The 27045-nt window shown below is 32.4% G+C and overlaps 1 protein-coding gene across 4 annotated transcripts in view; it reads right to left on the bottom strand.

Annotated features, from left to right (window-relative positions):
- The window catches only part of LOC142233605 (uncharacterized), a 130511-nt gene that overhangs the window by 43032 nt on the left and 60434 nt on the right, over positions 1-27045 (bottom strand). For all 4 annotated transcript variants that reach the window (XM_075304595.1, XM_075304596.1, XM_075304593.1 and 1 more), the window contains 2 exons: positions 26075-26354; positions 22318-23332 (listed from right to left, as the gene is read on the bottom strand). In XM_075304595.1, the coding sequence (XP_075160710.1) occupies positions 22318-23332; positions 26075-26354 (1295 nt within the window). The remainder of the gene's footprint in view (positions 1-22317; positions 23333-26074; positions 26355-27045) is intronic.

Genomic DNA, 27045 nt, shown 5'->3' with positions numbered 1-27045 from the left:
CGCGTGGGTGTAATCGATATATTTTCGCGTCGGTTGTTTTTTTAGTTGGAATCGCGTTGTTTTGGTATACGGAGAGATTGTTAAAAAATAATATGGTAAAATAATATAATAAATAACAAATAAAATATATAAAATATTTGTTATTTTAAATTAGTGAGAAAAATTTTCGTTTTTTTAAATAAATCTATCAATGTTCGTGATAGTGTATAAAGAAAGAAAACATCAGCAGAATAACAACCCTTTCATTTGTCTTCATTTTGGAATCTTCAATTATCAGGTAATATTCAGTGACGCTAACCTTTTGCAACAAAAATGTTTTATGATTTTTTATATTTGTAGGTATTGAAATTGTAAAAGGAGGACAAAATCGTTAGGCAGCAACTTATTAAAAGTGAAAAGTACAAGAAGAAGAAAAAGTGCGTTTTACAGTTGATAATATCACACGGAAATTGGAAATAGTGGAATAAAAAACTAATATTTCAAAGAGTTTCGATGCTGTTGATTCTTAATAAATATATTCAATATATTAATAAAACATGTCTTTTATTGAAGATAAAATTGCTTATAGAAATAAATAAAATTGTATTTAAAAACGAAGGTAAGCAGTTCTAATTATGAAGTAAAAGTTTTACCACAAATGTGTAAGATTTGTCGAAATGAATGAAAAAATTTCAATAAAATCATTCCATATATGAATTCAAATTAGTTAATTTTTTTCATTCTGTAGTGTAGTGGTATATAAATATAGGAAAATGTTAACTAAAATATGGAATGCATTATTCCTAATTTCTACGAAAATCACATCGTTCAAACAAATAAAAATGTCTTTGGCGCTATACGAAGTTCAACTTTCTTCACAATGAGTTCATTTTAACTTAAAGAAGGGGTCACTTTTTTCTGGGTGTATGATCAATAACAACTAGAGGGTTAAAAAATAAGCTATATAAATCATTATCTTCCTTATCATATTAATGATGTCAGTATGTTCCTTCTAATATGTAGATGCGCCTACAGAAAAAAGTGCCTTCGAAACTAAAGGAAAAAATGTTTATAAATTTAGTTTATCCATTTTATTTCCATTAAGTTAAATTTTTGTGTGAAATAATAAAGTTTACTTGTTTCAGTAAAAATCCTAAACTGAAAGCAGTTAGGAATAGTTCATTAACTAGAATAAGGCATGGAATTTTACTAATACTGTTTTCTTCGCTGGGTATAAGAATTTACTACTGAAAAAGAACATTTTATTCACTGATAACAAAGCATTCGTAAAAATAAACAGGATATGAACTAAACCCAAGGTTCCTCAAATTTAGTAAAATTTCTTATAAAACGATAACACTGAATTCCTTTATTATAGAAAGCTTATCTGGTCTTTTTTTGGTCTTATTTGGTCTTTTCGGTCTTTTACCAAAAAAAAAAATATAAGTCCGCTATTTGTTGTAAGATTTTGTTAAGTAAGGGATTATTTTCTTTGTAAAAATTTCAGCTATACGCAAAAAACCAAAATTGCTGTTACACTGAAAAAACAGTGAACCCACCAGGAAGAAAACTTTTGGATAATTTTAGAAAATTTTTAATATTTTTAGAAATATTTAACTAAACAGTATTACAAACGCTGGCATCACGCCGATATGACAAAAATAAGTAAATATTTTTCGACAAATTCAAGAAAATTTATTAGACATAAAAAATTTTTTCACTTGTTAAAGAAAATTTTATAGTTTGAAGGAAAAAATTGGAGTTCAAAATTGCAAGAATGGCTTTAGTGACATATGAAGTTCATGATGGACGTATAATAAAATTTACAAATTTAAAGAAATAATGAACTATTTTGTGAGAAATACGAATTTAGGAAATCTTTATGCTTAATTTTTGTATAATTTTCCCCCGATTTTTAGTTCATTTAACTAACATACGCAAAAAATTATTAAAGTAAATGAAACTTTCTCTAAACATAATAATTCTATGAACTAATATAAAGTTAAATTGGCTTTAGTGAAATAGAGAGTTCACTTTTTTTTGAGTGTATCATCGTGTTTTATATTTTATATGAATTTTTATATGGTTTTTTTCTGCCACATTTTTACTAAAAACGCCGTTTTTTAACCTTTTTAAGCCGCCAACATCCAAACTACTTACCCGATTTGAAAATTTTCTGAGAATGAGTGGTAGACGGCTAAATTTTCTTTAATTTGAGTAGCACTAGGATCAAATAGGGCAAAGAAGATGAAAGATATGCTCAAAATTGTAAGTGTACCTCCAAAAATTAAAAATAAAGTTCAAAAATTTGTATCTCGAAAACCAATAGACAGAAAATTTTTTAAAACTCATTTTCGTGTTTAGTAGGTCAAAATCAATGAGAAAAATTATGCTAGAACCAATTCACACAGAAAATTTTGTTATTTGTGACCTAGTGTAATAATATAGTAAAATAATATAATAAATAACAAATAAAATATTTATTATTTTAAATTAGTGAGAACATTTTTAGTTTTTTTTTTTCAAATTATTGAACATAAATAACAAACAATAAGTCTGTCAATGTTCGTGATGGTGTATAAAGAAAGAAAACAGCAACAGAATAGCAACCCATTCATTCGTCTTCATTTTGGAATCTTCAATTATCAGGTAACATTCATACAGTGACGCTAACCTTTTGTGAAAAAATTGGTTTATGATTTTTTATAATTGTAGGTATTGAAATTGTAAAAGGAGGACAAAATCGTTACGCAGCATCTTATTAAAAGTGAAAGGAACAAGGAAAAGAAATGCATTACGTTTTACAGTTGGTAACTTTACATGGAAATTGGAAATAGTGAAATAGTAAACTAATATTTCAAGGCCAGTCGATTCTGTTGATTCTAAATAAATATATTTTATATATTAGTAAAAGATGTCTTTTATTGAAGGAAAAAAATGCCTATATAAATAAATAAAACTGTATTTAAAAACGAAGGTAATAATTTTGAAGTAAAAGGTTTACCACAAATATGTAAGATTTGTCCAAATGAATGAAAAAAGTTCAATAAAATCATTCCATATATGAATTCAATTCAGTTAAATTTTTTTATTCTGTAGTATAGGGGTAGATAAATATAGGAAAATGTTAACTAATATATGGAATGCATTCTACCTAATTTCTACGAAAATCATATCGTTCAAACAAATAAAAATGTCTTTTGCGCTATACGAAGTTCAACTTTCTTCACAATGAGTTCATTTTAACTTAAAGAAGTGGTCACTTATTTCTGGGTGCAGCATTAGTTAAACTACGCATTTTTTCTGCGAAGAATTTGTCTGGTCAATTCGATATAGCTCAAATACATTGATTTTATAATTTAGGTTTGTTCTCCTTACCAATATCTACAGGCAAAAAAAAATAATTATTTCCTCCCAAACGAAATTTAAGACAAACGAATATCATTTACCATTTGTTTTTCCCTGTAAAGATGTTTGTAAGAAAAGTATAGGGTTTTGGTAATAAATATTGACTCTTTTATAGGATGTGAAAATAATTTAATAAAGATTAACTCAAATGTTTTTCTTTAATATTCTGGCTAATTGCATCTTGCTATATCGCTAAAAGCAAATATATACATTTTTGTTTGAAATTTCGTTGAAGAATTTTTACTTTTTTAGGTTACACTCTAACACTGCCAAAATTATTTCTTATCCATGTTTTATTTTTGGAATGTTATTCATAAATTTATATATTTTTACGAAATGGTGTCAATTTGACGAAACTCGATAAGCATACGCAAAAAAAAATTTTAATTATCTTCCAAAAGACTTTACCACGAAAAGAAAATAGCAAATTCAATTAGCTTATCTTAAACTTCTATGGGGTGGAAGTAAATATTTGTTATTGTGTACGGAACCTATATCCAAATCCGAACTGTTTTTTATCGAAAAATTTCATATGTTAAATCAGGCTTAAAGTATAAAATTTTTAGCCAAGTCATTTGTTTCTTTCTATATGTACTCTGTAATTATACGCCAACCATCAATGATCTAAAGTATGAATTCGATCAAAAATCTGGGTCTACATAAAAAAGATTCATTTGATTTGAAAAAAGTTTAATTTGAAATGAAAAAGATTTCCTTTGATTTGTACAAGGATTTCAAAAAGGTTTTATTTGATTTGAAAAAAGGTTTCGTTTGATTTGGAAAAGGATTAATTTGATTTAAAAAAGGTTTCGTTTGAAAAGTAAACCTTTTCATTTGTAGTGAAAATGCTATATAGTATCCGATATCGGTAACGCTATATCTCAAATACTTTACATGACACTTTTAATTTTTTAATTTTGATTGGAATTTTATTTGGTAAATTCACCAAGAATGGTTTCCGGATATTGGCGATCCAATATTGGACCTATATATAGCCGATATCTGGTGACACTTTTGATTTTTTAATTTAAATTCTTTAAATTCTTCTTAATTTAAATTCTCTCGGATATGGGCGATCCAATATCGGACCTTTATATAGCCGATATCTTTTTGTCCTCTCCAATATATACCACTGGCATTTTGTCTGGTCAATTCACCAGATATAGGGTGTCCAATATCAAGACTAATATATCCGATATCGCCCTCAAAAAAAGTTTACTTGGATCCAAAGATTTTGACCTTCCCTTAAGGATTTCTATTTCCAAATTTGGTATTAATTCCGAGGCAAAGATGCGGCTTCTTTAAAATAAAAAAAAAATTTAGCGGCCTATCTGGCTTTAAATCTAGGATCAATAAAATTAAAACTAGTATGCAGAACTAATTTATCGAATTTTCATTCTCCTTTCGCAGTATATTAATAAAGCTATTCTTAATTCCAAAAAAAACCGAAGATGCTAAATCCTCAAAATAAGTCTTAGCCTATATTCTCATTTTAATACCACTAATTTGTAGTTCTATTGTGGGGGTACCGTAAGTGGATCGATATAAAGTATCGTATTTATTTATGTGTGCAAAAAAGGTCTTAATTTCACATTAGATGCCAATTGAACTCTATATTTCGAATTTAGGGCAATGTTTAATAAATAAAATAATTATATAAACACCCATCATAATATGAGAAGATACCAACAGTATATGTACACTGAAAAAAAAGCATACTCGGTTCCAAAGATTTTGTCTTTACTTTAAAAAAATTTGGTATTGATTCCGAGCCAAAGAAGCGGAGAATACAAGTAAGGATACTTTTAAGACACAGTTCTCTTTTAAATTTAGGTTTTGTGTACTTGCTTCTAGGAAGCAAATTTTAATTTTTCGCTTTCTTAGCTTTTTTTCTTCATATGCTATCAAAGTCCTTTAAAAACGAGTTAACGGCAACTTTATTTTCCAAATTAGGACTCGACTTCCAGTAGAAATTATGCTATGTTTGAAGTAAAAAACTTCTTTAAAATAAAGTTTTGAAAAACGTGTCCTATATTTGAACGATTTTTTGCTTTGTAATCAAGATGCAAAAAGACAACAAATTTAAAGACAATTTCATTAAATTTAAAGATTTTTTCTGAATTATTAAAGTTAAGTTAACCTTAGCCTATAAATTTTTTCTTTCATGTTAAGATACCCATTTTTAAGTCAAATCACTTAATTATAAGGACAATACGACTTCATTGAAAAGTTTATCGACTTTTGGACAAGGAAAATGACTTTATTTTAGAGAAATGCGTCTTCTACGCTAAGCAAAATTTGTATTCGTATTTTAAAGACATGAAATCTTTGACCTCACGACAATATTTTTTTCAGTGTATTTGTGGACCAAAATTATTGATACTATCTCAAATCCTTTAAATTTGTTGCGAGCTATATAAAGGTTTATATTCCCATCTGCATGAATTTGAATCTGAATCGATTTAGACAAAATTGTATACACTTCTACAAAATCTATGAACTTAAAATTTACATCTAACGTTATGGGAAATATTTATAATTGCAAAAATGCATTTATGATTCATTCATTGAAAATTTTGAAAATTTGAGTCATTTCTACAAGTTTTCGACTTAGCAGTGAGTATCAGTGAGTAAACAATTTTGGAAAAATTTTTGTCTAGTAAATAAAATTTTGCAAAATTTTCTATAGAAATAAAATTTTCCAAAATATGCTATAGAAATAAAATTTTGACTAAATTTTCTATAGAAATACAATTTTGACTAAATTTTATATAAAAAATATTTCTATAGTAATAAAATTTTGAATACATTTTTTATAGCAGTGAGTACCAGTGAGCATCAGTAAGAAAAAAAAAATTGAGAAAATTTGCTATAGAAATAAAATGTGACAATTTTTTCTTATAGAAATAAAATTTTGAAAAAATTATCAATAAAAATACAATTTTAGAAAAATTTTTGTGTAGTAAATAAAATTCTGCAAAATATTCTACAGGCGCAAAATTTTGACTAAATTTTCTATAGAAATAAAATTTTGACTTAAATTGTTATAGAAAGAAAATTATCAATAGAAATAAAATTTTGAAAAATTTTTGTGTAACAAACAAAATTTTCTATAGAAATAAAATTTTGCAAAATATTCTATAGAAACAAAATTTTAACTCAATTATATATAGAAATAAAACTTTGACTAAATTTTCTATAGAAAAATATATTTCTATAGTAATAAAATTTTGAATAAATTTTTTATAGAAATAAAATATTGAGAAAATTTGCTATAGAAATAAAATTTTGACAACACTTTTTATAGAAATACCATTTTGACAAAATTTTCCAAGGCTCCGACTCCGGCTCCACAGCCCTGGTTTAAACACATGCGACTTTAACGGAAGGACGCAAATTTCCAAAAATTTACGTACTAAATTTAATGAAAAAATTTTGAAGCAAAGATTATAAACTTTATTTTAATTAAATTTGCATTATTTTAAAGAAATGAGTCCTTAATATTTTTGTAAATTGCACATCAGGTAAACATTTTTTTCAGTCCGGTGACGCTATATTTCAAATAACAGGTTGGCTGATAAGTCCCCGATCTAACAAAGAAAAACTCATTTTTATACCCTTCACCACTACTGTGGTACAGGGTATAATAAGTTTGTGCATTTGTATGTAACGCCAAGAAGGAGTAATCATAGACCAACCTTTTAATATACGGATCGGCTTAGAATTAAATTCTGAGTCGATTTAGCGATGTCCGTCTGCACTGGTAGAAAAATGTTTCGTACTATTAACGAACAGACTTCGTTGATTATTTTTCGTTATAAGAACGAAAGTGATCGTTAATACAACGAAATCAATCGTTAAAAGACAATTTTGTGTTTTGGTTTACGAATATTAACTTTGTAATTTTTTCAAGAATTAGAATAAAAAAATTTCCAAGATGAAATTATTATAATCATTTGCAAATAGAGAGTAACTTTTGGAAACTTTTAGCCCTTAAAACAGTCGTTTTATATACTCCGAAACTGGAATCCGAAATTGAAAATTTCATTTATAAAACGAAAGCGATCGTTAATATAATGGTATGGATCGTTAAAAAATAAATTTTAAATTGTTATATTTCGTCATATTAATGAAATATGTTCATTAATAATACGAATGGGAGTTTGAGTATATCTGCCTCTCCTTACTCTCTGTCTCTCTAAAACGTCTCTCCATACTATCTCTAATACGTCTGTAGCGTCTAAGTAATTTGTACATACACATCTTAGCATGGCAATAAGCCAGGGCTGCCAATTTTGGCGATTTATCGGCATTTTGACGATTTTTTACTCAAAAAATTGCAAATGCCGATTTTCCGATTTTTGCCCCAAAAATGACGATATTAGCTCAGTTCAAAAAATTTGAACTAGAATCAGTTCGTTTACACATTTAGAGCCACCAAAAGAGAGAATACATTTGACAATAGTCAGATAGAGAAATTTCAAGTTTTTGGTAGAGATTTCATACATGTAGGAGCTATACCTCACTTTACATCTACAGTATTAGTATCGCGGTTGCCACTCGTGCCAAAAATAATCCACCAAAATTTGAAGAAAATTTTATCAAAAATCGACCAAATTACAAAAATATCTTGAAGTTGTTGATCAAATTTTTGTGGTTAGTATATATAAAAATGTTGTTTTATTAGAAAGAAATGTTTTTTGTGGAATTTATAGAAAATTTTGTTAAAATTTTATTACTACTATAGAAAATTTCGGCAAAATTTTATTTCTATAGAAAATTTTGTCAAAATTTTATTTCTATAGAAAATTTTGCCAAAATTTTATTTTTATAGAAAATTTTGTCAAAATTTTACTTCTATAGAAAATTTTGTTAAAATTTTATTTCTATAGAAATTTTTTCAAAATTTTATTTCTATAGAGAATTTTGTCAAAATTTTATTTTTATAGAAAATTTTGTCAAAAATTTATTTCTATAGAAAAAACAACAACTATAAAACATTTTGTCAAAATTGTATTTCTATAAACAATTTTGTCAACATTTTATTTCTATAGAGAATTTTGTCAAAATTTTATTTCTATAGAAAACTTTCTCAAGCCTTTATATCTGTAGAGAATTTTTGCACATTTTTATTTCTATAGAATATTCTTGCAAACATTTATTTCTATAGAACATTTTTAGCAATTTTTTCTATAGTAAATTCTTGCAAAAATGTATTTCTATAGAAAATTTTTTCAACGTAGAAATTCATCATATTAACGAAACTTTTTCTACCAGTGTGTCTGTCTGTCTGTTGGTGTATTTTTGTGTGCAAAGTACAGCTCGCAGTTTTAGTCCGATGGTCCTAAAATTTGGTATAGGGTCTTGTTTCGGCTCAAAGACGATCCCTATTGATTTTGGAAAAAATCGGTTCAGATTTAGATATAGCTGCCATATATAGTTTTCACCGATCTGGTCATAATTGGCGTGTATATCAACCGATCTTCCTCAAATTCCGTCCGAATATTTTATGAGTCTCGAAAAACTTGCAAAATATCAGACAAATCGGTTCAGATTTAGATATAGCTCCCATATATAGCTTTCGGCGGATTTACACTCATTTGCCCACAGAGGCCAATTTTTTGCTCCGATTTAGTTGAAATTTTGCATAGGGAGTAGAATTAGCATTGTAACTATGCGTGTTAAATTTGGTTGAAATCGGTTCAGATTTGGATATATATCCCATATATAGCTTTCGCCCGATTTACACTCATATGACCACAGAGACCAATTTTTAACTCCGATTTAGTTGAAATTGTTCACAGGGAGTAGAATTAGCATTGTAGCTATGCGTGCCAAATTTGGTTGACATCGGTTCAGATTTAGAAATAGCTCCCATATAAATGTTTTCTGATTTCAACAAAAATGGTCAAAATACCAACATTTTCCTTGTTAAATCGCCACTCCTTAGTCGAGAAGTTGTAAAAATTACTCTAATTTTCCTTAACTTCTAATACATATATATCGAGCGATAAATCATAAATAAAGTTTTGCGAAGTTTCTTTAAAATTGCTTCAGATTTAAATGTTTCCCATATTTTTATACCCTCCATCATAGGATGGGGGTATATTAACTTTGTCATTCCGTTTGTAACACATCGAAATATTGCTCTAAGACCCCATAAAGTATATATATATTCTGGGTCGTGGTGAAATTCTGAGTCGATCTAAGTATGTCCGTCCGTCCGTCTGTTGAAATCACGCTAACTTCCGAACGAAACAAGCTATCGACTTGAAACTTGGCACAAGTAGTTGTTATCGATGTAGGTCGGATGGTATTGAAAATGGGCCATATCGGTCCACTTTTACGTATAGCCCCCATATAAAGGGACCCTCAGATTTGGCTTGTGGAGCCTCTAACAGAAACATATTTCATCCGATCCGGCTGAAATTTGGTATATGGTGTTTGTATATGGTCTCTAACAACCATGCAAAAATTGGTCCACATCGGTCCATAATTATATATAGCCCCCATATAAACCGATCCCCAGATTTGGCTTGCGGAGCCTCAAAGAGAAGAAAATTTCATCCGATCCGGCTGAAATTTGGTACATGATGTTGGTATGTGGTCTCTAACAACCATGCAAAAATTGGTCCATATCGGTCCTTAATTATATATAGCCCCCATATAAACCGATCCCCAGATTTGGCTTGTGGAGCCTCTAAGAGAAGCATATTTCATCCGATCTGGCTGAAATTTGGTACATGGTGTTGGTATATAGTCTCTAACAATCATACAAAAATTGGTCCACATCGGTCCATAATTATATATAGCCCCCATATAAACCGATCCCCAGATTTGGCTTGCGGAGCCTCAAAGAGAAGCAAATTTCATCCAATCTGGTTGTAATTTGGAACATGGTGTTAGTATATGATCTTTAACAACCGTGCCACAAGTGGTCCATATCGGTCTATAGTTATATATCGCCCCCATATAAAACGTTCTCCAGATTTGACCTCCGGAGCCTCTTGGAGGAGCAAAATTCATCCGATCCGGTTAAAATTAGGAACGTGGTGTTAGTATATGGTCGCTAACAACCATACCAAAATTGGTCCAATCACACAAAAATTGGTCCATATCGGTTCATAATCATGGTTGCCACTAGAGCCAAAAATAATCTACCAACATTTTATTTCTATAGAAAGTTTTGTCAAAATTTTATTTCTATAGAAAATTTTGTTAAAATTTTATTCGGTTCATAATAAAATTTTCATCATTGTCAAAATTTTATTTCTATAGAAAATTTTGTCAAAATTTTATTTCTATAAAAAATTTTGTTCAAATTTTATTCGGTTTATAATCATGGTGGCCACTCGAGCCAAAAATAATCTACCAAGATTTTATTTCTATAGAAAATTTTGTCAAAAGTTTATTTCTATAGAAAATTTTGTTAAAATTTTATTTCTGTAGAAAATTTTGTCAAAATTTTATGTCTACTTTGTCAAACTGAATTATATACGTATTGGATCGATCTTTTTTGATTTAATATATACCACGTATGGACTTACATACAATTTAGACGATGGTGTTAGGAGGTTTTAAGATACCTTGCCATCGGCTAGCGTTACCGCAACTTAAGTAATTCGATTCTACGCAATCCATGATGGAGGGTACATAAGCTTCGGCCTGGCCGAACTTACGGCCGTATATACTTGTTTGTTACTAAAATTGTGTTCCACCCTAGTGCATTAGCCAACTTAAATTTTGAGTCTATAGATTTTGTAAAAGTCAATCAAATTCTGTCCAAATCGAGTGATATTGAAATGTATGTATTTGGGACAAAGCTTTATATATAGCACCCAAAACATTTGACGGATGTGATATGGTATCGAAAATTTAGATCTACAAAGTGGTGCAGGGTATAATATAGTCGGCCCCGCCCGACTTTAGACTTTCCTTACTTGTTTTGTCAAAATTCGTTTTTATTATTCAACATAATTCCCTTCAAGAGCGATACAACGATTATAACGACCTTCCAATTTTTTGATACCATTTTGGTAGTACTCATTCGGTTTTGCCTCAAAATAGGCCTCAGTTTCGGCGATCACCTCTTTATTGAAGCCAAATTTTTTCCCTGCGAGCATCCTTTTGAGGTCTGAGAACAAGAAAAAGTCGCTGGGGGCCAGATCTGGAGAATTCGAAGCCCAATTCATGAATTTTTGCCATCGTTCTCAATGACTTGTGGCACGGTGCGTTGTCTAGGTGGAACAACACTTTTTTCTTCTTCATATGGGGCCGTTTTGCCGCGATTTCGACCTTCAAACGTTCCAATAGCGCCATATAATAGTCACTGTTGATGGTTTTTCCCTTCTCAAGATAATCGATAAAAATTATTCCATGCGCATCCCAAACAAGTATATACAGCACTAAGTTCGGCCGGGCCGAATCTTAAATACCCACCACCATGAACCAAATATTAGGGTTTCCTTTGAAATTTCAGGAGGACTTGAGGGCACTTCCCGAAGATAAATTTAAAGAGTTCACCTATGAGGACTATATCAGATTCTGGATTTATAAGGACCATTTTTGTTTGAGTTTTAGAGGAATCATTAACATCTCTTGTAAGTGTGCAAGAAAATTATAAAATAACGTCTTGATTTGAAATATTAAATCTGTAGAAGTAAAATCTGGAAATTTTACATTGAGTTTCAAGCAATTTTCATGATCTGTGCGCCTTCTACATCCTCAAGAAGTGAAGTCGGTCAATATGGAGGCATTACCTAATGGACCGATAAAAACTTAATCCGATACACGTTTTTGTGAGCCTAAAATACCAGAATATTTACAATTTCAGGCAAATCAGATAAAAAACTACGGTTTCTAGAAACCCAAGGAGTTAAATCGGGAGATCGTTCTTATGGAGGCTATACTAAAATATGGACCGATACTCACCGTTTTCGGCACACCTCTTTATGACCCGAAAATACCTCTAGATTTCCAATTTCAGGCAAATAGGATAAAAACTTCGGATTCTAGAAGCCCAAGAAGTAAAATCGGGAAATCGGTCTATATGGGGGCTATACCAACATATGGACCGATGCCCACCATTTTCGGCACACCTCTTTATGGTCCTAAAATACCTCTAGATTTCAAATTTCAGACAAATTGGATAAAAACTACGGTTTCTTTAAGCCCAAGACCCCAAATCGGGAGGTCGTTTTATATGGGGACCATACCAAAACCTGGATCGATACTCACAATTTTTGGCACACGTATTTGTGGTCCTACAATACCTCTAGATTTCCAATTTCAGGTAAATTGAATAAAAACTGCGGTTTGTATAAGCCCAAGAAGTAAAATCGGGAGATCGGTCTATATGGGGGCTATACCAAAATATGGACCGCTACTCACAAGTTTTTGCACACGTATTTGTGGTCCTACAATACCTTTAGATTTCCAATTTCAGGTAAATTGAATAAAAACTGCGGTTTCTATAAGCCCAAGAAGTAAAATCGGGAGATCGGTCTATATGGGGGCTATACCAAAACATGAACCGATACTCACCATTTTTGGCACACCTCTTTATGGTCATAAAATACCTCTAGATTTCCAATTTCAGGTAAATTGAATAAAAACTGCGTTTTCTATAAGCCCAAGACCCCAAATCGGGAGGTCGGTTTATATGGGGACTATATCAAAACCTGGACCGATATAGCCCATCTTCGAACTTGACCTGCCTGCAGACAAAAGACGAGTTTGTGCAAAATTTCAGCACGATTGCTTCATTATTGAAGACTGTAGCGTGATTACAACAGACAGACAGACAGACGGACATCGTTATATCGTCTTAGAATTTCTCCCTGATCAAGAATATATATACTTTATATAGTCGGAAATCGATATTTCGATGTGTTACAAACGGAATGACAAACTTATTATACCCCCGTCACCATTCTATGGTGGTGGGTATAAAAACAGAGGCCATTACTTTGCCAGCGGACTTTTGAGTCTTTCCACGCTTCGGAGACGGTTCACCGGTCGCTGTCCACTCAGCCAACTGTCGATTGGACTCAGGAGTGTAGTGATGGAGCCATGTTTCATCCATTGTCACATATCGACGGAAAAACTCGGATGTATTACGAGTTAACAGCTGCAGCTTCAAATGTGAGCTGGCGCGGCACCCATTTTGCACAGAGCTTCCGCATATCCAAATATTGATGAATGATATGACCAACACGTTCCTTTGATATCTTTAAGGTCTCTGCTATCTCGATCAACTTCATTTTACGGTCATTCAAAATCATTTTGTGGATTTTTTGATGTTTTCGTCGGTAACCACCTCTTTTGGGCGTCATCTGCGTTCACCGTCCCCCGTGCTCATTTCACCACGCTTGAATTTTGCATACCAATCAATTATTGTTGATTTCCCTGGGGCAGAGTCCGGAAACTCATTATCAAGCCAAGTTTTTGCTTGCGCCGTATTTTTTCCCTTCAGAAAAACAGTATTTTATCAAAACACGAAATTCCTTTTTTTCATTTTTTCACAATAACAAAAGTTGCTTCACAAAAGACGCTTATCTCACAAACTAATTGACTTACAGACGTCAAATTTTGACACGAATCATTTGAAGGTTGGTACTATATAAAAATAATATGCATTTAATACTACCGACGCCATCTATGTGTCAGACCGGGGACTTATCAGCCAACCTGTTATCTACCTGTAATCGATACCTGTCATCGATGTAACCGATATTTTTGCTCGTGGTTTGTTTTTTTTAGTTGGAATCGCGTTGTTATGGTATACGGAGGGATTGTTAAGAATAATATAGTATAATAATATAATAAATAACAAATAAAATATATAAAATATTAGTTATTTTAAATTAGTGAGAAAAAATCATGTTCGTGATGGTGTATAAAGAAAGAAAACGCCAACAGAATAACAATCCCTTCATTCGTCTTCTTCTTGGAATCTTCAATTAACAGGTAAAATTCAGTGACGCTAACCTTTTGGGTTTATGATTTTTTTATATTTGTAGGTATTGCAATTGTAAAAAATCGTTACGCAGCAACTTATTAAAAGTGAAAGGTACAAGAAGAAGAAAAAATGCGTTTTACAGTTGATGACATTACATGGAAATTGGAAATAGTGGAATGACAAACTAATTTCAAGGCCAGTCGATGCTGTTGATTCTTAATAAATATATTTAATATATTAATAAAACGTGTATTTTATTGAAGAAAAAAATTGCCTATATAAATAAATAATATTGTATTTAAAAACGAAGGTTAGGTTAGGTTAGGTGGCAGCCCGATGTATCAGGCTCACTTAGACTATTCAGTCCATTGTGATACCACATTGGTGAACTTCTCTCTTATCACTGAGTGCTGCCCGATTCAATGTTAAGCTCGATGACAAGGGACCTCCTTTTTATAGCCGAGTCCGAACGGCGTTCCACATTGCAGTGAAACCACTTAGAGAAGCTTTGAAACCCTCAGAAATGTCACCAGCATTACTGAGGTGGGATGATCCACCGCTGAAAAACTTTTTGGTGTTCGGTCGAATTAGGAATCGAACCCACGACCTTGTGTATGCAAGGCGGGCATGCTAACCATTGCACCACGGTGGCTAGATTTAAAAACGAAGGTAAGCAGTTTTAAGTTGAAGTAAAAAGGTTTACCACAAATATGTAAGATTTGTCCCAATGAATGAAAAAAGTTCAATAAAATCATTCCATATATGAATTCAATTCAGTTAAATTTTTTCATTCTGTAGTATAAGGGTACATAAATATAGGAAAATTTCAACTAATATATGGAATGAATTCTACCTAAGTTCAATTAAAATCACATCGTTCAAAAAAAAAAATAAAAATGTCTTTGGCGCTATACGAAGTTCAACTTTCTTCACAATGAGTTCATTTTAACTTAAAGAAGGGGTCACTTTTTTTCTGGGTGTAAAAGGACTCTATATTTTTGTAAAGTACTTTCCATTAAGAGCTGGTATTTTCGTATTTGAAGAAAAATTTAATGTTTAGAGATAAATGTTCGGATGTTTATTTCATAATAAAGTTGATAATGAAAAGAAATTTCAACCAAATATATTCATGTGAATTCTATCGTTGAGGTTGTGATTCGACGCTGGGTTGATAGCATTCTTTCACATGGTCCGGCAGGAAGAATTTAAAGTCGCAATATCTTGGTGGCTTATTATGATTGCCCAGATTGGAAACGTTTCCTACAAAAGAGTTGCTTGTGTAACACGTAACAGTTAAAAGTTAGCGTTTTTCAGTTCAACACCAACCAACTCATTTCATTTGTGAAAAAATCAAGGCCACTAACTAAACTAAACAGTCGTACGTTGAGAACAGACATACGTTGGCATTTTGACATATACGCCGAGGTGGAAATGAGCCTCATTTGTCAAGATGATTTTCCGATTCTGTGACAGCAAAAATTATTTTTACCTCCTGCATATGTTATTGAATCGCGAATACAAAGGGAGCAGCGCAGCTATGTTTCCATTAAAAAAAAAAACAAAATCTCAGCCAATTTCCAACTACCTTGCTTTGGTCTTACTTTGATAGCATATTTATTTAGTGTTCCAATTATCACAATTTTTTACAAGAAGTCGATTACACCAAAAAGGCGACAAAAGAGAGGGTGAGACTTAATCGAAACGATACTTACTCCTAAGTCCATTTATGTTGTGTGCATTAACATAATAAAAATTTTCAAAAATAAAGGTAATTCAGTAATTTCGGTAAGAATTTCAGAAAAAAATGTTTCGATGTCATCATCGTTGATACTTATGTATTTTACTTATGTAAGGCGTTTCTGGTAAAGTGGCCAAAAAAATCGACGACGTAAATCAAACGGCGACATAAATCTAAGTTTAATGGAACCAAACATTTTACTACGTATATCGAAACAACGTAAACCGAGACGACGTAAATCGAGGGATTACTGTATTATACATTGATAAATGGGAGCAACCGCCGTACAATGATTCATGCCCGCTTTGCGTACAAACGGTTATGGATTCAATCGTACACGGACGAAAAAGACTGTTCATATGTTTGGGTGTAAAATTTATATGTTTGGAACTCAAATTTTTTAACACAATATTTTTGAGTGCAAGCATTTAATGTTCATAAACTAGCATAACATGTTTGGGACATATATGTTAATATGTTAGAACATATTATGCCAGGGACATAAAATGTTTGTAAATATAATATTCTTAGATGCAAACATATATTAATTTGGAAATAGCCTATAAACATATATGTGTTTAGAAAGAGAGACCTAGAGAGTATTCTGCAAGTAAAATAATGGAAGTAACCAATTGGCACCTTAAAAATATATCTACACAAAGAAAATTTCATTAAAATGTTTACTACCAGTGTATGCCCTAAGGTGAAACATAATATGTTTGAACAATACAAACAATATTTTGTTTGGACCAATCCTGAAAATATATATGCTCGAAGCAAAATGTGTTTGGGGTATATGTTACAGAAGCGATTTTTTGAGGGTGTAGTTGCGACCAAACACCATAAAGTTTGGCAACGGTGGATTGGTGGATTACTCCCTCTGTAATGCTGGTGACATTTCTGAGTGTTTCAAAGCTACTCTAAAATGTTCATCGCAATGGGAAATGATGTTCAGGCTCGGCTATAAAAAGGAGATTCCTTGTCTTTGAGCTTCCTGCATGGAATCGGGTGGCACTCACTGACAAGAGAGAAGTTCAACACTGCTGTATCATAATGGACTAAATAATCAAAGTGAGCCTGATATAACGGGCTGCCACTATAGCTACCCTAAACTGTACCCGAATGTATCACATTGGCAAAGTTCACCTTAAATATGAGTATTAAAACCAGGATAACATTACAACATTGCTATTTTAGCGAAATAATGCCAACTAAATACGGCCTTAAGAGAATAATGTATGCTTTTAGTATGAATCAATTTGATTTTTTTGCTAAAAACACCTATTTTATTGGTAAACTTTGATGACACCGTTAAATACAATTCCTATAAATAAAACAAGTGAGTAAAGTAGAAAGTCGGACGGGGCCGACTATATCATACCCTAAACCACCCCTACTGAATTAGTAAACATAAGCATTTGTGGGGTGTCATTGGTATAGGTTTTGGAGAACATAAAGGGGGGTACATGTTTATGGGTGTCTTGTCACAATCTGAGCAGAAATGTCTAATATTAGGAGCTATAGTTTATTTTGCACCAAAAGAGTTAGTATGCCACTAATATTGAGTTCATTATTAAAAAAGAGGAAATCGGTCAATTAGTTGTGGGTAATAAATCCAAATTTCTGCAAATAGGGCAATAGATTTATGTAAGAGCTACATGTAAGTCTAAGTACGATCAGCTAGTACATCAAAATTTGAAATTTGAATAACATAGGTCAATAAATAAGAGTATTATGGCCAAATATGACAAAATCGAGCGATGCATATATATGGGAGCTATATCTAAATCTGAACCAATTTGTATAATATTTTGCAGGTATGATTGATACCACAGAAGGTCACTTTGTGTAAAATTTGAGTACGATCAGTTAGTAAATGAGGCCCCTATGGTAAAAAATAAGGTTATTAGGGGCAAATTTTTCAAAATCGGGCGATACATATATATGGGAGCTATATCTAATTTTGAACCGATTTCGATGAAATTTTGCACATACAGTTAGTGCTATAGAAGATTACATTTAGCCAACCTTGGTTACGATCGGTTGATAAATAAGGGTTTTACGGCCAAATTTGGCAAAATCGGGCGATACCTATATATGGGAGCTATATCTAAATCTGAACCGATTTCGATGAAATTGTGCATATACAGTAAGAGGTATAGAAGATTATATTTAGCCAACTTTGAGCACTATCTGTTGATAAATAAGGGTTTTACGTCCAAATTTGGCAAAATCGGGCGATACATATATATGGGAGCTATATCTAAATCTGAACCGATTTCGATTATTTTTGGCACATATTGTCAGTACCATAAAATATTAGAGTAAGCCCAGTTTGAGTAAGATCGCTTAATAAATAAGGTTTTTATGGCCAAATTTGGGAAAATCGGGCGATACATATATATGGGAGCTATATCTAAATCTGAACCGATTTCGATAAAATTTTCCAGACTTAAAGGGTGATGAAAAAGTTTACTATGTGCAAAATGTGATGACGATCGATGAGTAAAAAAGCGCAACGTGACTCCATATGTCGAAATCGGGCGATACATATATATGGGAGCTATATCTAAATTTGATCCGATTTCTTCCAAATGCAATAGCGTTCGTCCTTGTGCCAAAAAAACACCCCGTACCAATTTTCATCCAAATCGGTTAATAATTGCGACCGGAATCCTGTGAACAACAAATACATGGACAGACGGACGGACGGACACCAAGCGCTAGATCGACTCAGGAGGTGATTCTGAGTCGATCGGTATATATTTTATGGGGTCTAAAATCAATATTTCTGGTAGGCACATTTTTTGGCCGATCAAACTTATTATACCCTGACCACTATTTGGTTAGGGTATATATAGTTTACAAAATAAATTTTTTGTTATGTCATGTCATGTTTCTGAGATATCCTTATAAAAATATAAGGATATCTCAGAAACTGTTTCATTCAATGTGCCTTCATGTGCCTATTTCTTTTTAGTCTTATACAAACTAAAAATCTGTTAAAATCCAGCAATATCTGTCGTTATAATTATAATAATTTGTAGATGTAAATGTTTTTATGTTACATCTCATGTTTTTTTTGATTATTCGTATAAGTGAAATGAACCTGCCTCATTTTATGTTGTAACAAGTATGCTAAAGTATACCATTTGCATTTGTTTAGTCTTTATATTTGATATATAACTATATAACTTTTTAGCACCAATTGGTTTCGAAAGGTAGATTTTTAATACTTTTTCGTCAACACCATTTATCATTTCTGTGATACATCAACATAATGTAGAAGAATTGCACGTTGTAACTAAACATCATTTCATGAAAATTTTAATTCAGTTTTAAAAAATGTTAAATTAAAAATTTAATTGATTCAACAATGTTTTTCATTGAAACAAAAATCAATCACAAAATTTAATAGTATCAATAATTTTTTAAATTGGATCAATTAATTTTTTAATTGGCCTTCAATTAATTTTTTAATTGATACTATCATTTCTGTGATTGAAGACATTTCAATTAAAAAATTAATTGGATCAATTAATTTCGTGATTGAATCGGAAAATTTTTTTTTTGTGTGTAGCCGATAACTGGTGACGCTATATCTCAAATACTGTACACGAGACTTCTCAAGTTATTTAAGAATCTTATTTTCTTACTAGACTAGATGTATTAATTTTTTCATTTCACTATATTATATCCATTACTTCATGATATATTGAATTATTTGTATACCACTATAAAATTACTAGCGGTTGTCACTTATTGCTCAATTTTTCGATAATATAAAACCACGAATGCTTGGTATGCCTACACCCAAAGAAAAAATACTTTCCTCTGTAACGAAATTTTAGACAAACGAAATTCCCCTTATAAATTATTTTCTTGTAGGGCAGATAAACTCGAATTTATAATAAATGATTCAATGATTGTGTATAAACTATTTTTATTATTATTAACTTTGTCATTCCGTTTGTAACACATCGAAATATTGGTCTAAGACCCCATAAAGTATATATATTCTGGGTCGTGGTGAAATTCCGAGTCGATCTAGCGATGTCCGTCCGTCCGTCCGTCTGTGCACCCTCAAAAAAAATCGCTTCTGTAACATATACTCCCAAACACATTTGCTTCAAGCATATACATTTTTGGGTATTGCCCAAACATTTATATATTTGATTTCTTCCAATATATAATATGTTCGAAAGCATATTGGTCTAAACAATATAATATGTTTGGGTAGTCTAAGTTCCAAACATTATGTATTTTTCCATCCAAATTCAATAACGTTGTCTTCCAAAAAAACTATATGTTATTATGTGAACATATAATATGTTTGGAAACATTTTGAACCCAAAAATACTATATGCTTAGACGAATTTTCTCCCAAAAAAGATTGTGCTCAAACATTTTTTTTTCTGCCTAATTGTATATTCCTCACATTTTTCTCACTTCCACGAGTTTTTTAGCTCTTAGCACCTTTTTCTGTGATACAAACATTGTAGAAGAAATTATTCAATTTTATAATTTTTTTAAATTTTATCTGTTGCCGGACGGGGATTCGAACAGCGAACCACACAGTTTGTAAGCCAGCACACTATCCACTGGGCTACGTAGCTGTTATGGTCATCAAGAGATAATTATCGTTATAAGTTATATTTATATAGCATAGCTTGCGGCGCCCACGAGCCGATGCAAACATAACATTGTTTAACAACATAACATTGTTAAACATACATTTTTTGGCGACGTGGATCAGTGGTTGGTACGTCCGCCTTGCATGCCAAGGGTCCTGGGTTCGATCCCTGCTTCGACCGACACCATTTTTTTATTTTTTTTACATATATTCCACGTTCGGAATATCCCGAAAAGGTGTTCAACATTACATACTACTATATTAAATTTTTACTACGAAACTGTAAAATGTGTCTTATAAAACACTTAAAGTCAGAAAAGAAGAGAAAAGAACGTTTCCCAGGAAAGAAAACTCTTCAGTGTATATATAAAATAATTGACAGTATTTGGTCGTTTTTCCACCCCTAAATTGCCTCTTTTTGTAGCAAAACTTGTTTGGAATTCTGAGCAGGACAGACTTTGTAATTTATGTAATTTGGTAAAACCAGAAACACGGATTTGGAGAATTTAGACTAATGGCGATTTCGATTGGGGGAAAAAGGTGCAACATTCTCGAAATTGATTGCTAAATATAAAGGACACTGTCATAGATTTTGGATCCTGTATCTCCCACAATATTTTGAATTAACAATAACTTTGGAATGACACTATTATTTGAGCAATGAGGGAAAAAGTAGTGTAACACCAGGGCAACATATTTTTTGCGAAACGAAAACGCCCTAAGTTAATTTAAAAAAACTAGACTGAACTCGGTGGAAATTATTGGAATTCTGAATGGTGACTGGCTGAATCTAGTTAAACTAGATTGAATAATTGAATAATTGAATAATTGAAACTAGCGAATAACTATAGGCAATTTTTGGTTAACCAATAAATTTAAGGAGTAATTATTTTATGTAAAACATTGTCGAAATTAATAATTCTTTGTTGAATCTCCGAAAACATTGTAAAAAAATATATTCTAAGCTAATAGTAATAATAATAAGTATTCAATAAAGAGCATTGAATTGAATAAAACTCGCAAATTTATCTTCAAATCCTTGCAGAATTCTTCTTTTTATTATATTTACTCTTTCAAAAGAAGATGATGAATTTCATCTTACCCCCATTTTCATGAAGCTCCGTTATTGTCCCGTTAGCTAACAAACTTTTAACCCGTGTTATGGACATATCTGTCATCTTGCCTATATATTCCATATTGCAGATAGGACCTTAACTGCTGAAAATTTTTCAGTTATATTTAACCGGAGAGAAGATATTTGCATTTTATTTTCTGTTAACTGGCAGTTAAACCCTAACGGAGCTACATGAAAATAGGCGTTAATGGGAGATCTGTCGAAAAGTTAATCTATTAGAAACGAATCGATATGTTACATCGTTTTGAAGACCTTAACGACTGGTCTTATTAGGTCGATATAGCCTACTTTCGAAATGACCCCGACTGCGGAGGAACGCAAATGCGTTCAAGAAAACGACATTTTTATTGCTCAGATCGTTTCGAATATTTTTTTCTCGTTATTTATCAACTATTTTCATTTTTATTCGCATATTTATCAACTTGCCATTTTCAAACAATTTCTTGTCTATACTTCTTTCTTACCTTCGATGCACGCTGTAATTCCTGTTCTTCAATATCGCATTTAGCTGGTTGGCTTGCAACATCCTCTATACGTAAATTTGGCATCTTAGCATTATCCACTGCATTGGATGCTTTGTTGTTGTGCTTTGCCTTGTTTGACGACTTAGGCATTGTAGTGAATTCGTTGGTAATGTTAGTGAGAGAATTGGATATGTTTGCGAAATTTCTACTAACAGTGTCAGTAGGTTCAGACAACAATTGTCTTTGAACAAAAAACTCGTTTATGGCTTTATTACTATCTGGATTGCAAATCAATACGTTAGCTAAACCACTAGTCGGAGGATTTAATTCTTCTTGATTCAATATTTCAACACTTTCAGACTCATTAAATATTTCTTCGTCTCTATCACAGTCGGACACTTTGGTTTTTTGACTTATTTTATCAACACTATTTTGAAAATGTTCACCAGCCGTCTGAGAGGATTCTAGCACTAAGGGGGCAGACGGCGACGATGTGTCGCATACAGCAATTAACGAAACTGCGGGTGAAGAAAATTCGTCATCACTTGCTTTGTTTGGATTCTCATTCGATTTTGTATTATTTTTAGAATGCGGATTTGATTGAGCAGCAGTTAACAATTTCTTGGAAGCACGTTGTTGTTCTCGACGTTCTCGCGTTTCTTTATTCAGTTTTTCTCTTTTCTTTGTCGTCGTTGTTGTTGTATTACTGGTGCTATTGGGTGTTTTGCCAACTTCGTCCGCCTTAGACGATGGCTTCTCATTGACTGAAGCAGCTGTTGTGTCGTCTATAGTAATTGGCAATTGTTGGTTTAGACTTTTGCCTGTATGGCTTGATGTTGGTGTTACTAGCACAGTAGTCCCATTGACTGTTGGTGTTGTTATTTGGACTGACGAAGGTGCTGGTGCCGATTGTTGGATTTGTGTTGTAGTTGGCGGAGTTGTTTGACTACGTCTTGCCCTTGGAATATAAACAGCTCTATCTGGACGACGTTCACGCCTGGTTTGTTGTTGTTGCCTGTAAAGATTGACATGTGAGGAACATTTGTAGCCAAAACAAACAATGCACAAACATACAGACAAAGAATCAAGCAAAATACAAAACGTAAAGAAGATGAGTGAAAGACGATAAAATAATGTGCGACTGAGCGAAACACAAGATCAAAACAACAAATGAAAATAATATTAACACGTTTGGAACTGAATTGATGCAGATATTCTTTATCTCTTACTTTATGTTTTTGCAACAGGTTAACTCGAGTATAATCTATAGAAAAACAATGGATTGAATTAGATTAGCACAGAAATGATTTCATTAGAATCAGCTTACAAAAGTTTGTTAAGCAAATTAACAACACGTAATTTCTTGCTCCTCCGCCTCAACCGAAAGGAAAAATTCCAAAAAACTTAAAATGGTCGACCGAAAAAGGGTAGTCATAAGGTCTAATTTTGCTGACATAAGAAACTTCATCTTTTTGAAATTATAGTTTTCAGAAAACTTATTCTCACTAGGTATCTGTTGAAGCTAGTTAAACAACACTTTTAATAATTATAATATCTAACATTTCTTTTGAATTTCGCAACCCTTTATCCAATTGACCCAATCATGAATTAAAAGCTTTAATTCAATCGGATAAAGGACCATCATTTTAACAAACTTTCCAATTGAATTTCGCTGAATTGTATCTTTGACTCTCTCAAGGAGCTGAAAACTCATCAATAAACCCATTTGTATGCCATATTCTGACGAAACCTCTTGCCTTTTTCTTTATTTCTTTGAAAACTACCACATATTTATTAAGATTGTGGGAGTTTTCAAAAATACTTACAGCCCACTTATGCAGATATCCCACAATTGTTCAGTATCAGAATGTATGTGGTCTGAATTAGAGAATGAAAAATAGTACTCAGGAGAGTACATACCAATATGTATGCATATTCGGATATACTTGAAATGGAATCATAGGTTACAAATTACATAGATGGTTCAAAATTTGCGACCGAAACCGTAAAGAACGACACAAAATCAAACTACTGTCTGGAACTGACTATTTCCAAAAACAATCAACACGTAATGTCAAAAATTAAAACTTTTTAGACTCTGTTATACTCCCGGTCCGGATTGTATTTCGAATTACTTGGGATTGCACGAAAATAACTTGGGTCAGATTAATGATATCCTGATCTCCTATGTTGAAATTTTTGATTTGGCTTTTGTAGGCGGTCATCTCTCATCTGCATTCTAGAAGAAAGATATCACCCTGTTTTTACTCTCTCTCTCTCTCTCTTTTGAATCTTCACAGAGTGTGAAGCAGAATGGGAGTCAGGGCTGCCAATAAAATTTTAAGAAAAATCGTCACTTTTTCCCGAAAAAATCGTCATAATCGGCACTTGCATTATAAAAATCGTCCAAAAATCGGTAATTTAAATATTAATATTAAAATAAATGCATCCAGATTTTATATCCTAACCACATAGTGTTTAGGGAATAATAACTTTTATTGACTTTGGACTCCATAAGACATACTGATCGACTCAGAATCATCTCCTGAGTCGATCTATTCGTATTCGTCCGTTCATCGGTCGGTCTGTCTATGTATTGTTCGCAGGATTCCTGACGTAATTATTTTGTTGAATTGGTTCAGTGCTTTTTGGGCACAAGGACGAACGCTATTGAATTTGGAAAAAATCGGATCACATATAGGCATCGCCCGATTTCAACAAATGGGGTCGTATTGAGCTAAATAGGTTGTCTTCAAATTTAATACAAGGTAAAGTACCCTTAAAGTAGGCAAAATTTAATCGAAATCGGTTGAGATTTCGATTTTTCCAAATTTTTGAAGCGAGTAAATATCGTCATTTTCGACGCAAAAATCGGAAACCGCTATTTTTTGAGTCAAAAATCGTCAAAATGCCGATAAATCGGCAAAATTGGCAGCCCTGATGGGAGTACACGATTATATTTTAGGCAGCCGTTAGGTTAGGTTAGGTGGCAGCCCGATGTATCAGACTCACTGAGACTATTAGTCCATTGTGATACCACAGTGGTGAACTTCTCTCTTATCACTGAGTGCTGCCCGATTCCATGTTAAGATCAATGACAAGGACCTCCTTTTTATAGCCGAGTCCGAACGGCGTTCCACATTCCAGCGAAACCACTTAGAGAAGCTTTGAAACCCTCAGAAATGTCACCAGCATTACTGAGGTGGGATAATCCACCGCTGAAATACTTTTTGGTGTTCGGTCGTAGCAGGAATCTAACCCACGACCTTGTGGCTCCCGCATATTAGTTATGCGGGTGTCACATAATGTTATTTTGAAAAACATATTTTTTTGTGGGTAGGTCCATCTCCATAGGTAGGTCAATCCATAGATTATAGAATATAAACATATGATCCATCGGTGCCAAACGATGTAACTGCGATAGCTATGCTTTCAATATTACCGCTGTGTCTCTCCCCCAATAGGTTAAAATGATTTGTCAGTTTCACAAACAATGGGGAAAAATCCAAAACAAACAAACAGAAGTTTAATCGAATCTGATACGCTTGGCCTTCGAGGTCGTTGACTGCCTGAAAATGACGACACACTTGTGGCTGTAAACATTAACGTTGTATACCTAAACCATATGAATTAAGACACCTTAGTTAAAAATGGTAGTGTTTATATGGCTACATTTGCGGTTGCCGCGTATTCTCAACTACATACATACATACATACAGACACAACTTAAGACACATAGTATATGCGTTAGACTAACCTTGGTGGTGCTTTCGGCGTTCCGTCTACCTCTTCATGCGTTCCCAAACTATTTTGCTTTGTCGAGGTCGTGATGTCTACAGTGCTATTTGCGTTCTCTTTTCTATGGATGGGAGAATTATTACAAGACATCGAGGTAGTTGTGGCTGTTGTGGTCGCATCGGATGTAGAAGCTAATTCTTGAGCTTCATTTAGATTAGATGCAGATCTTTTTGGGGTGTCAATGCCATCATTGCGCAGAGCAGGTGGTCTATATAAATCCAGACTTCCACATTTATTTACTAAAAAAAATATATTAATAAGATAAAAATAAATAAATGACAATTATCATGACTATCTACACATGTAATATAATAGGCCATTGCGTCTCTGTCATAACAACAATTAAAATGCAATATAAATATTTATTTCAATTGTATTGTGTAGGGTCTTGGCGGAGTCAAGCTCTAAAAGTGTTACTATAAAACTTTATATAAATTGTTCAATAAGCGTACACACTAATAACACAATGTCATAGGGATGAAAAGTGGTTTCTTTTGAATCCATGGCATTCAGGAAAAAGATGTTATGCCCTGAAACGCATTTGCCCACCCAACAATGTTACCCGGTATCCACCGATCAATCCTGGTAACCCCAAACCTATATAAATCCAGACTTCCAAATTTATTTACTAAAAAATATATTAATAAGATAAAAATAAATACACCTAGACCTCGCTTTGCGTCGCAGATACGTCCCAAAAAAACACGACGCAAATTATCATGACTACACATGTAATATAATAGGCCATTGCGTCTCTGTCATAACAACAATTAAAATGCAATATAAATATTTATTCAAATTGTATTGAACGTATTTATTTTACGCTCTATTATTGTGCATCATAATCATATTCAAGAAAAGCAGAAATACTTAAGAAAACAAATTTAATTACAATACAAAAACAATCCCAACAACAACAGAAGTATGGCT

The sequence above is a fragment of the Haematobia irritans genome, chromosome 4 (genome assembly GCF_050003625.1).
Source record: "Haematobia irritans isolate KBUSLIRL chromosome 4, ASM5000362v1, whole genome shotgun sequence".
In the NCBI taxonomy this organism is placed as follows: domain Eukaryota; kingdom Metazoa; phylum Arthropoda; class Insecta; order Diptera; family Muscidae; genus Haematobia; species Haematobia irritans.
The sequence above is the reverse complement of the archived record's forward strand: the minus strand, read 5'-3'. Positions and strand labels throughout refer to the sequence as shown.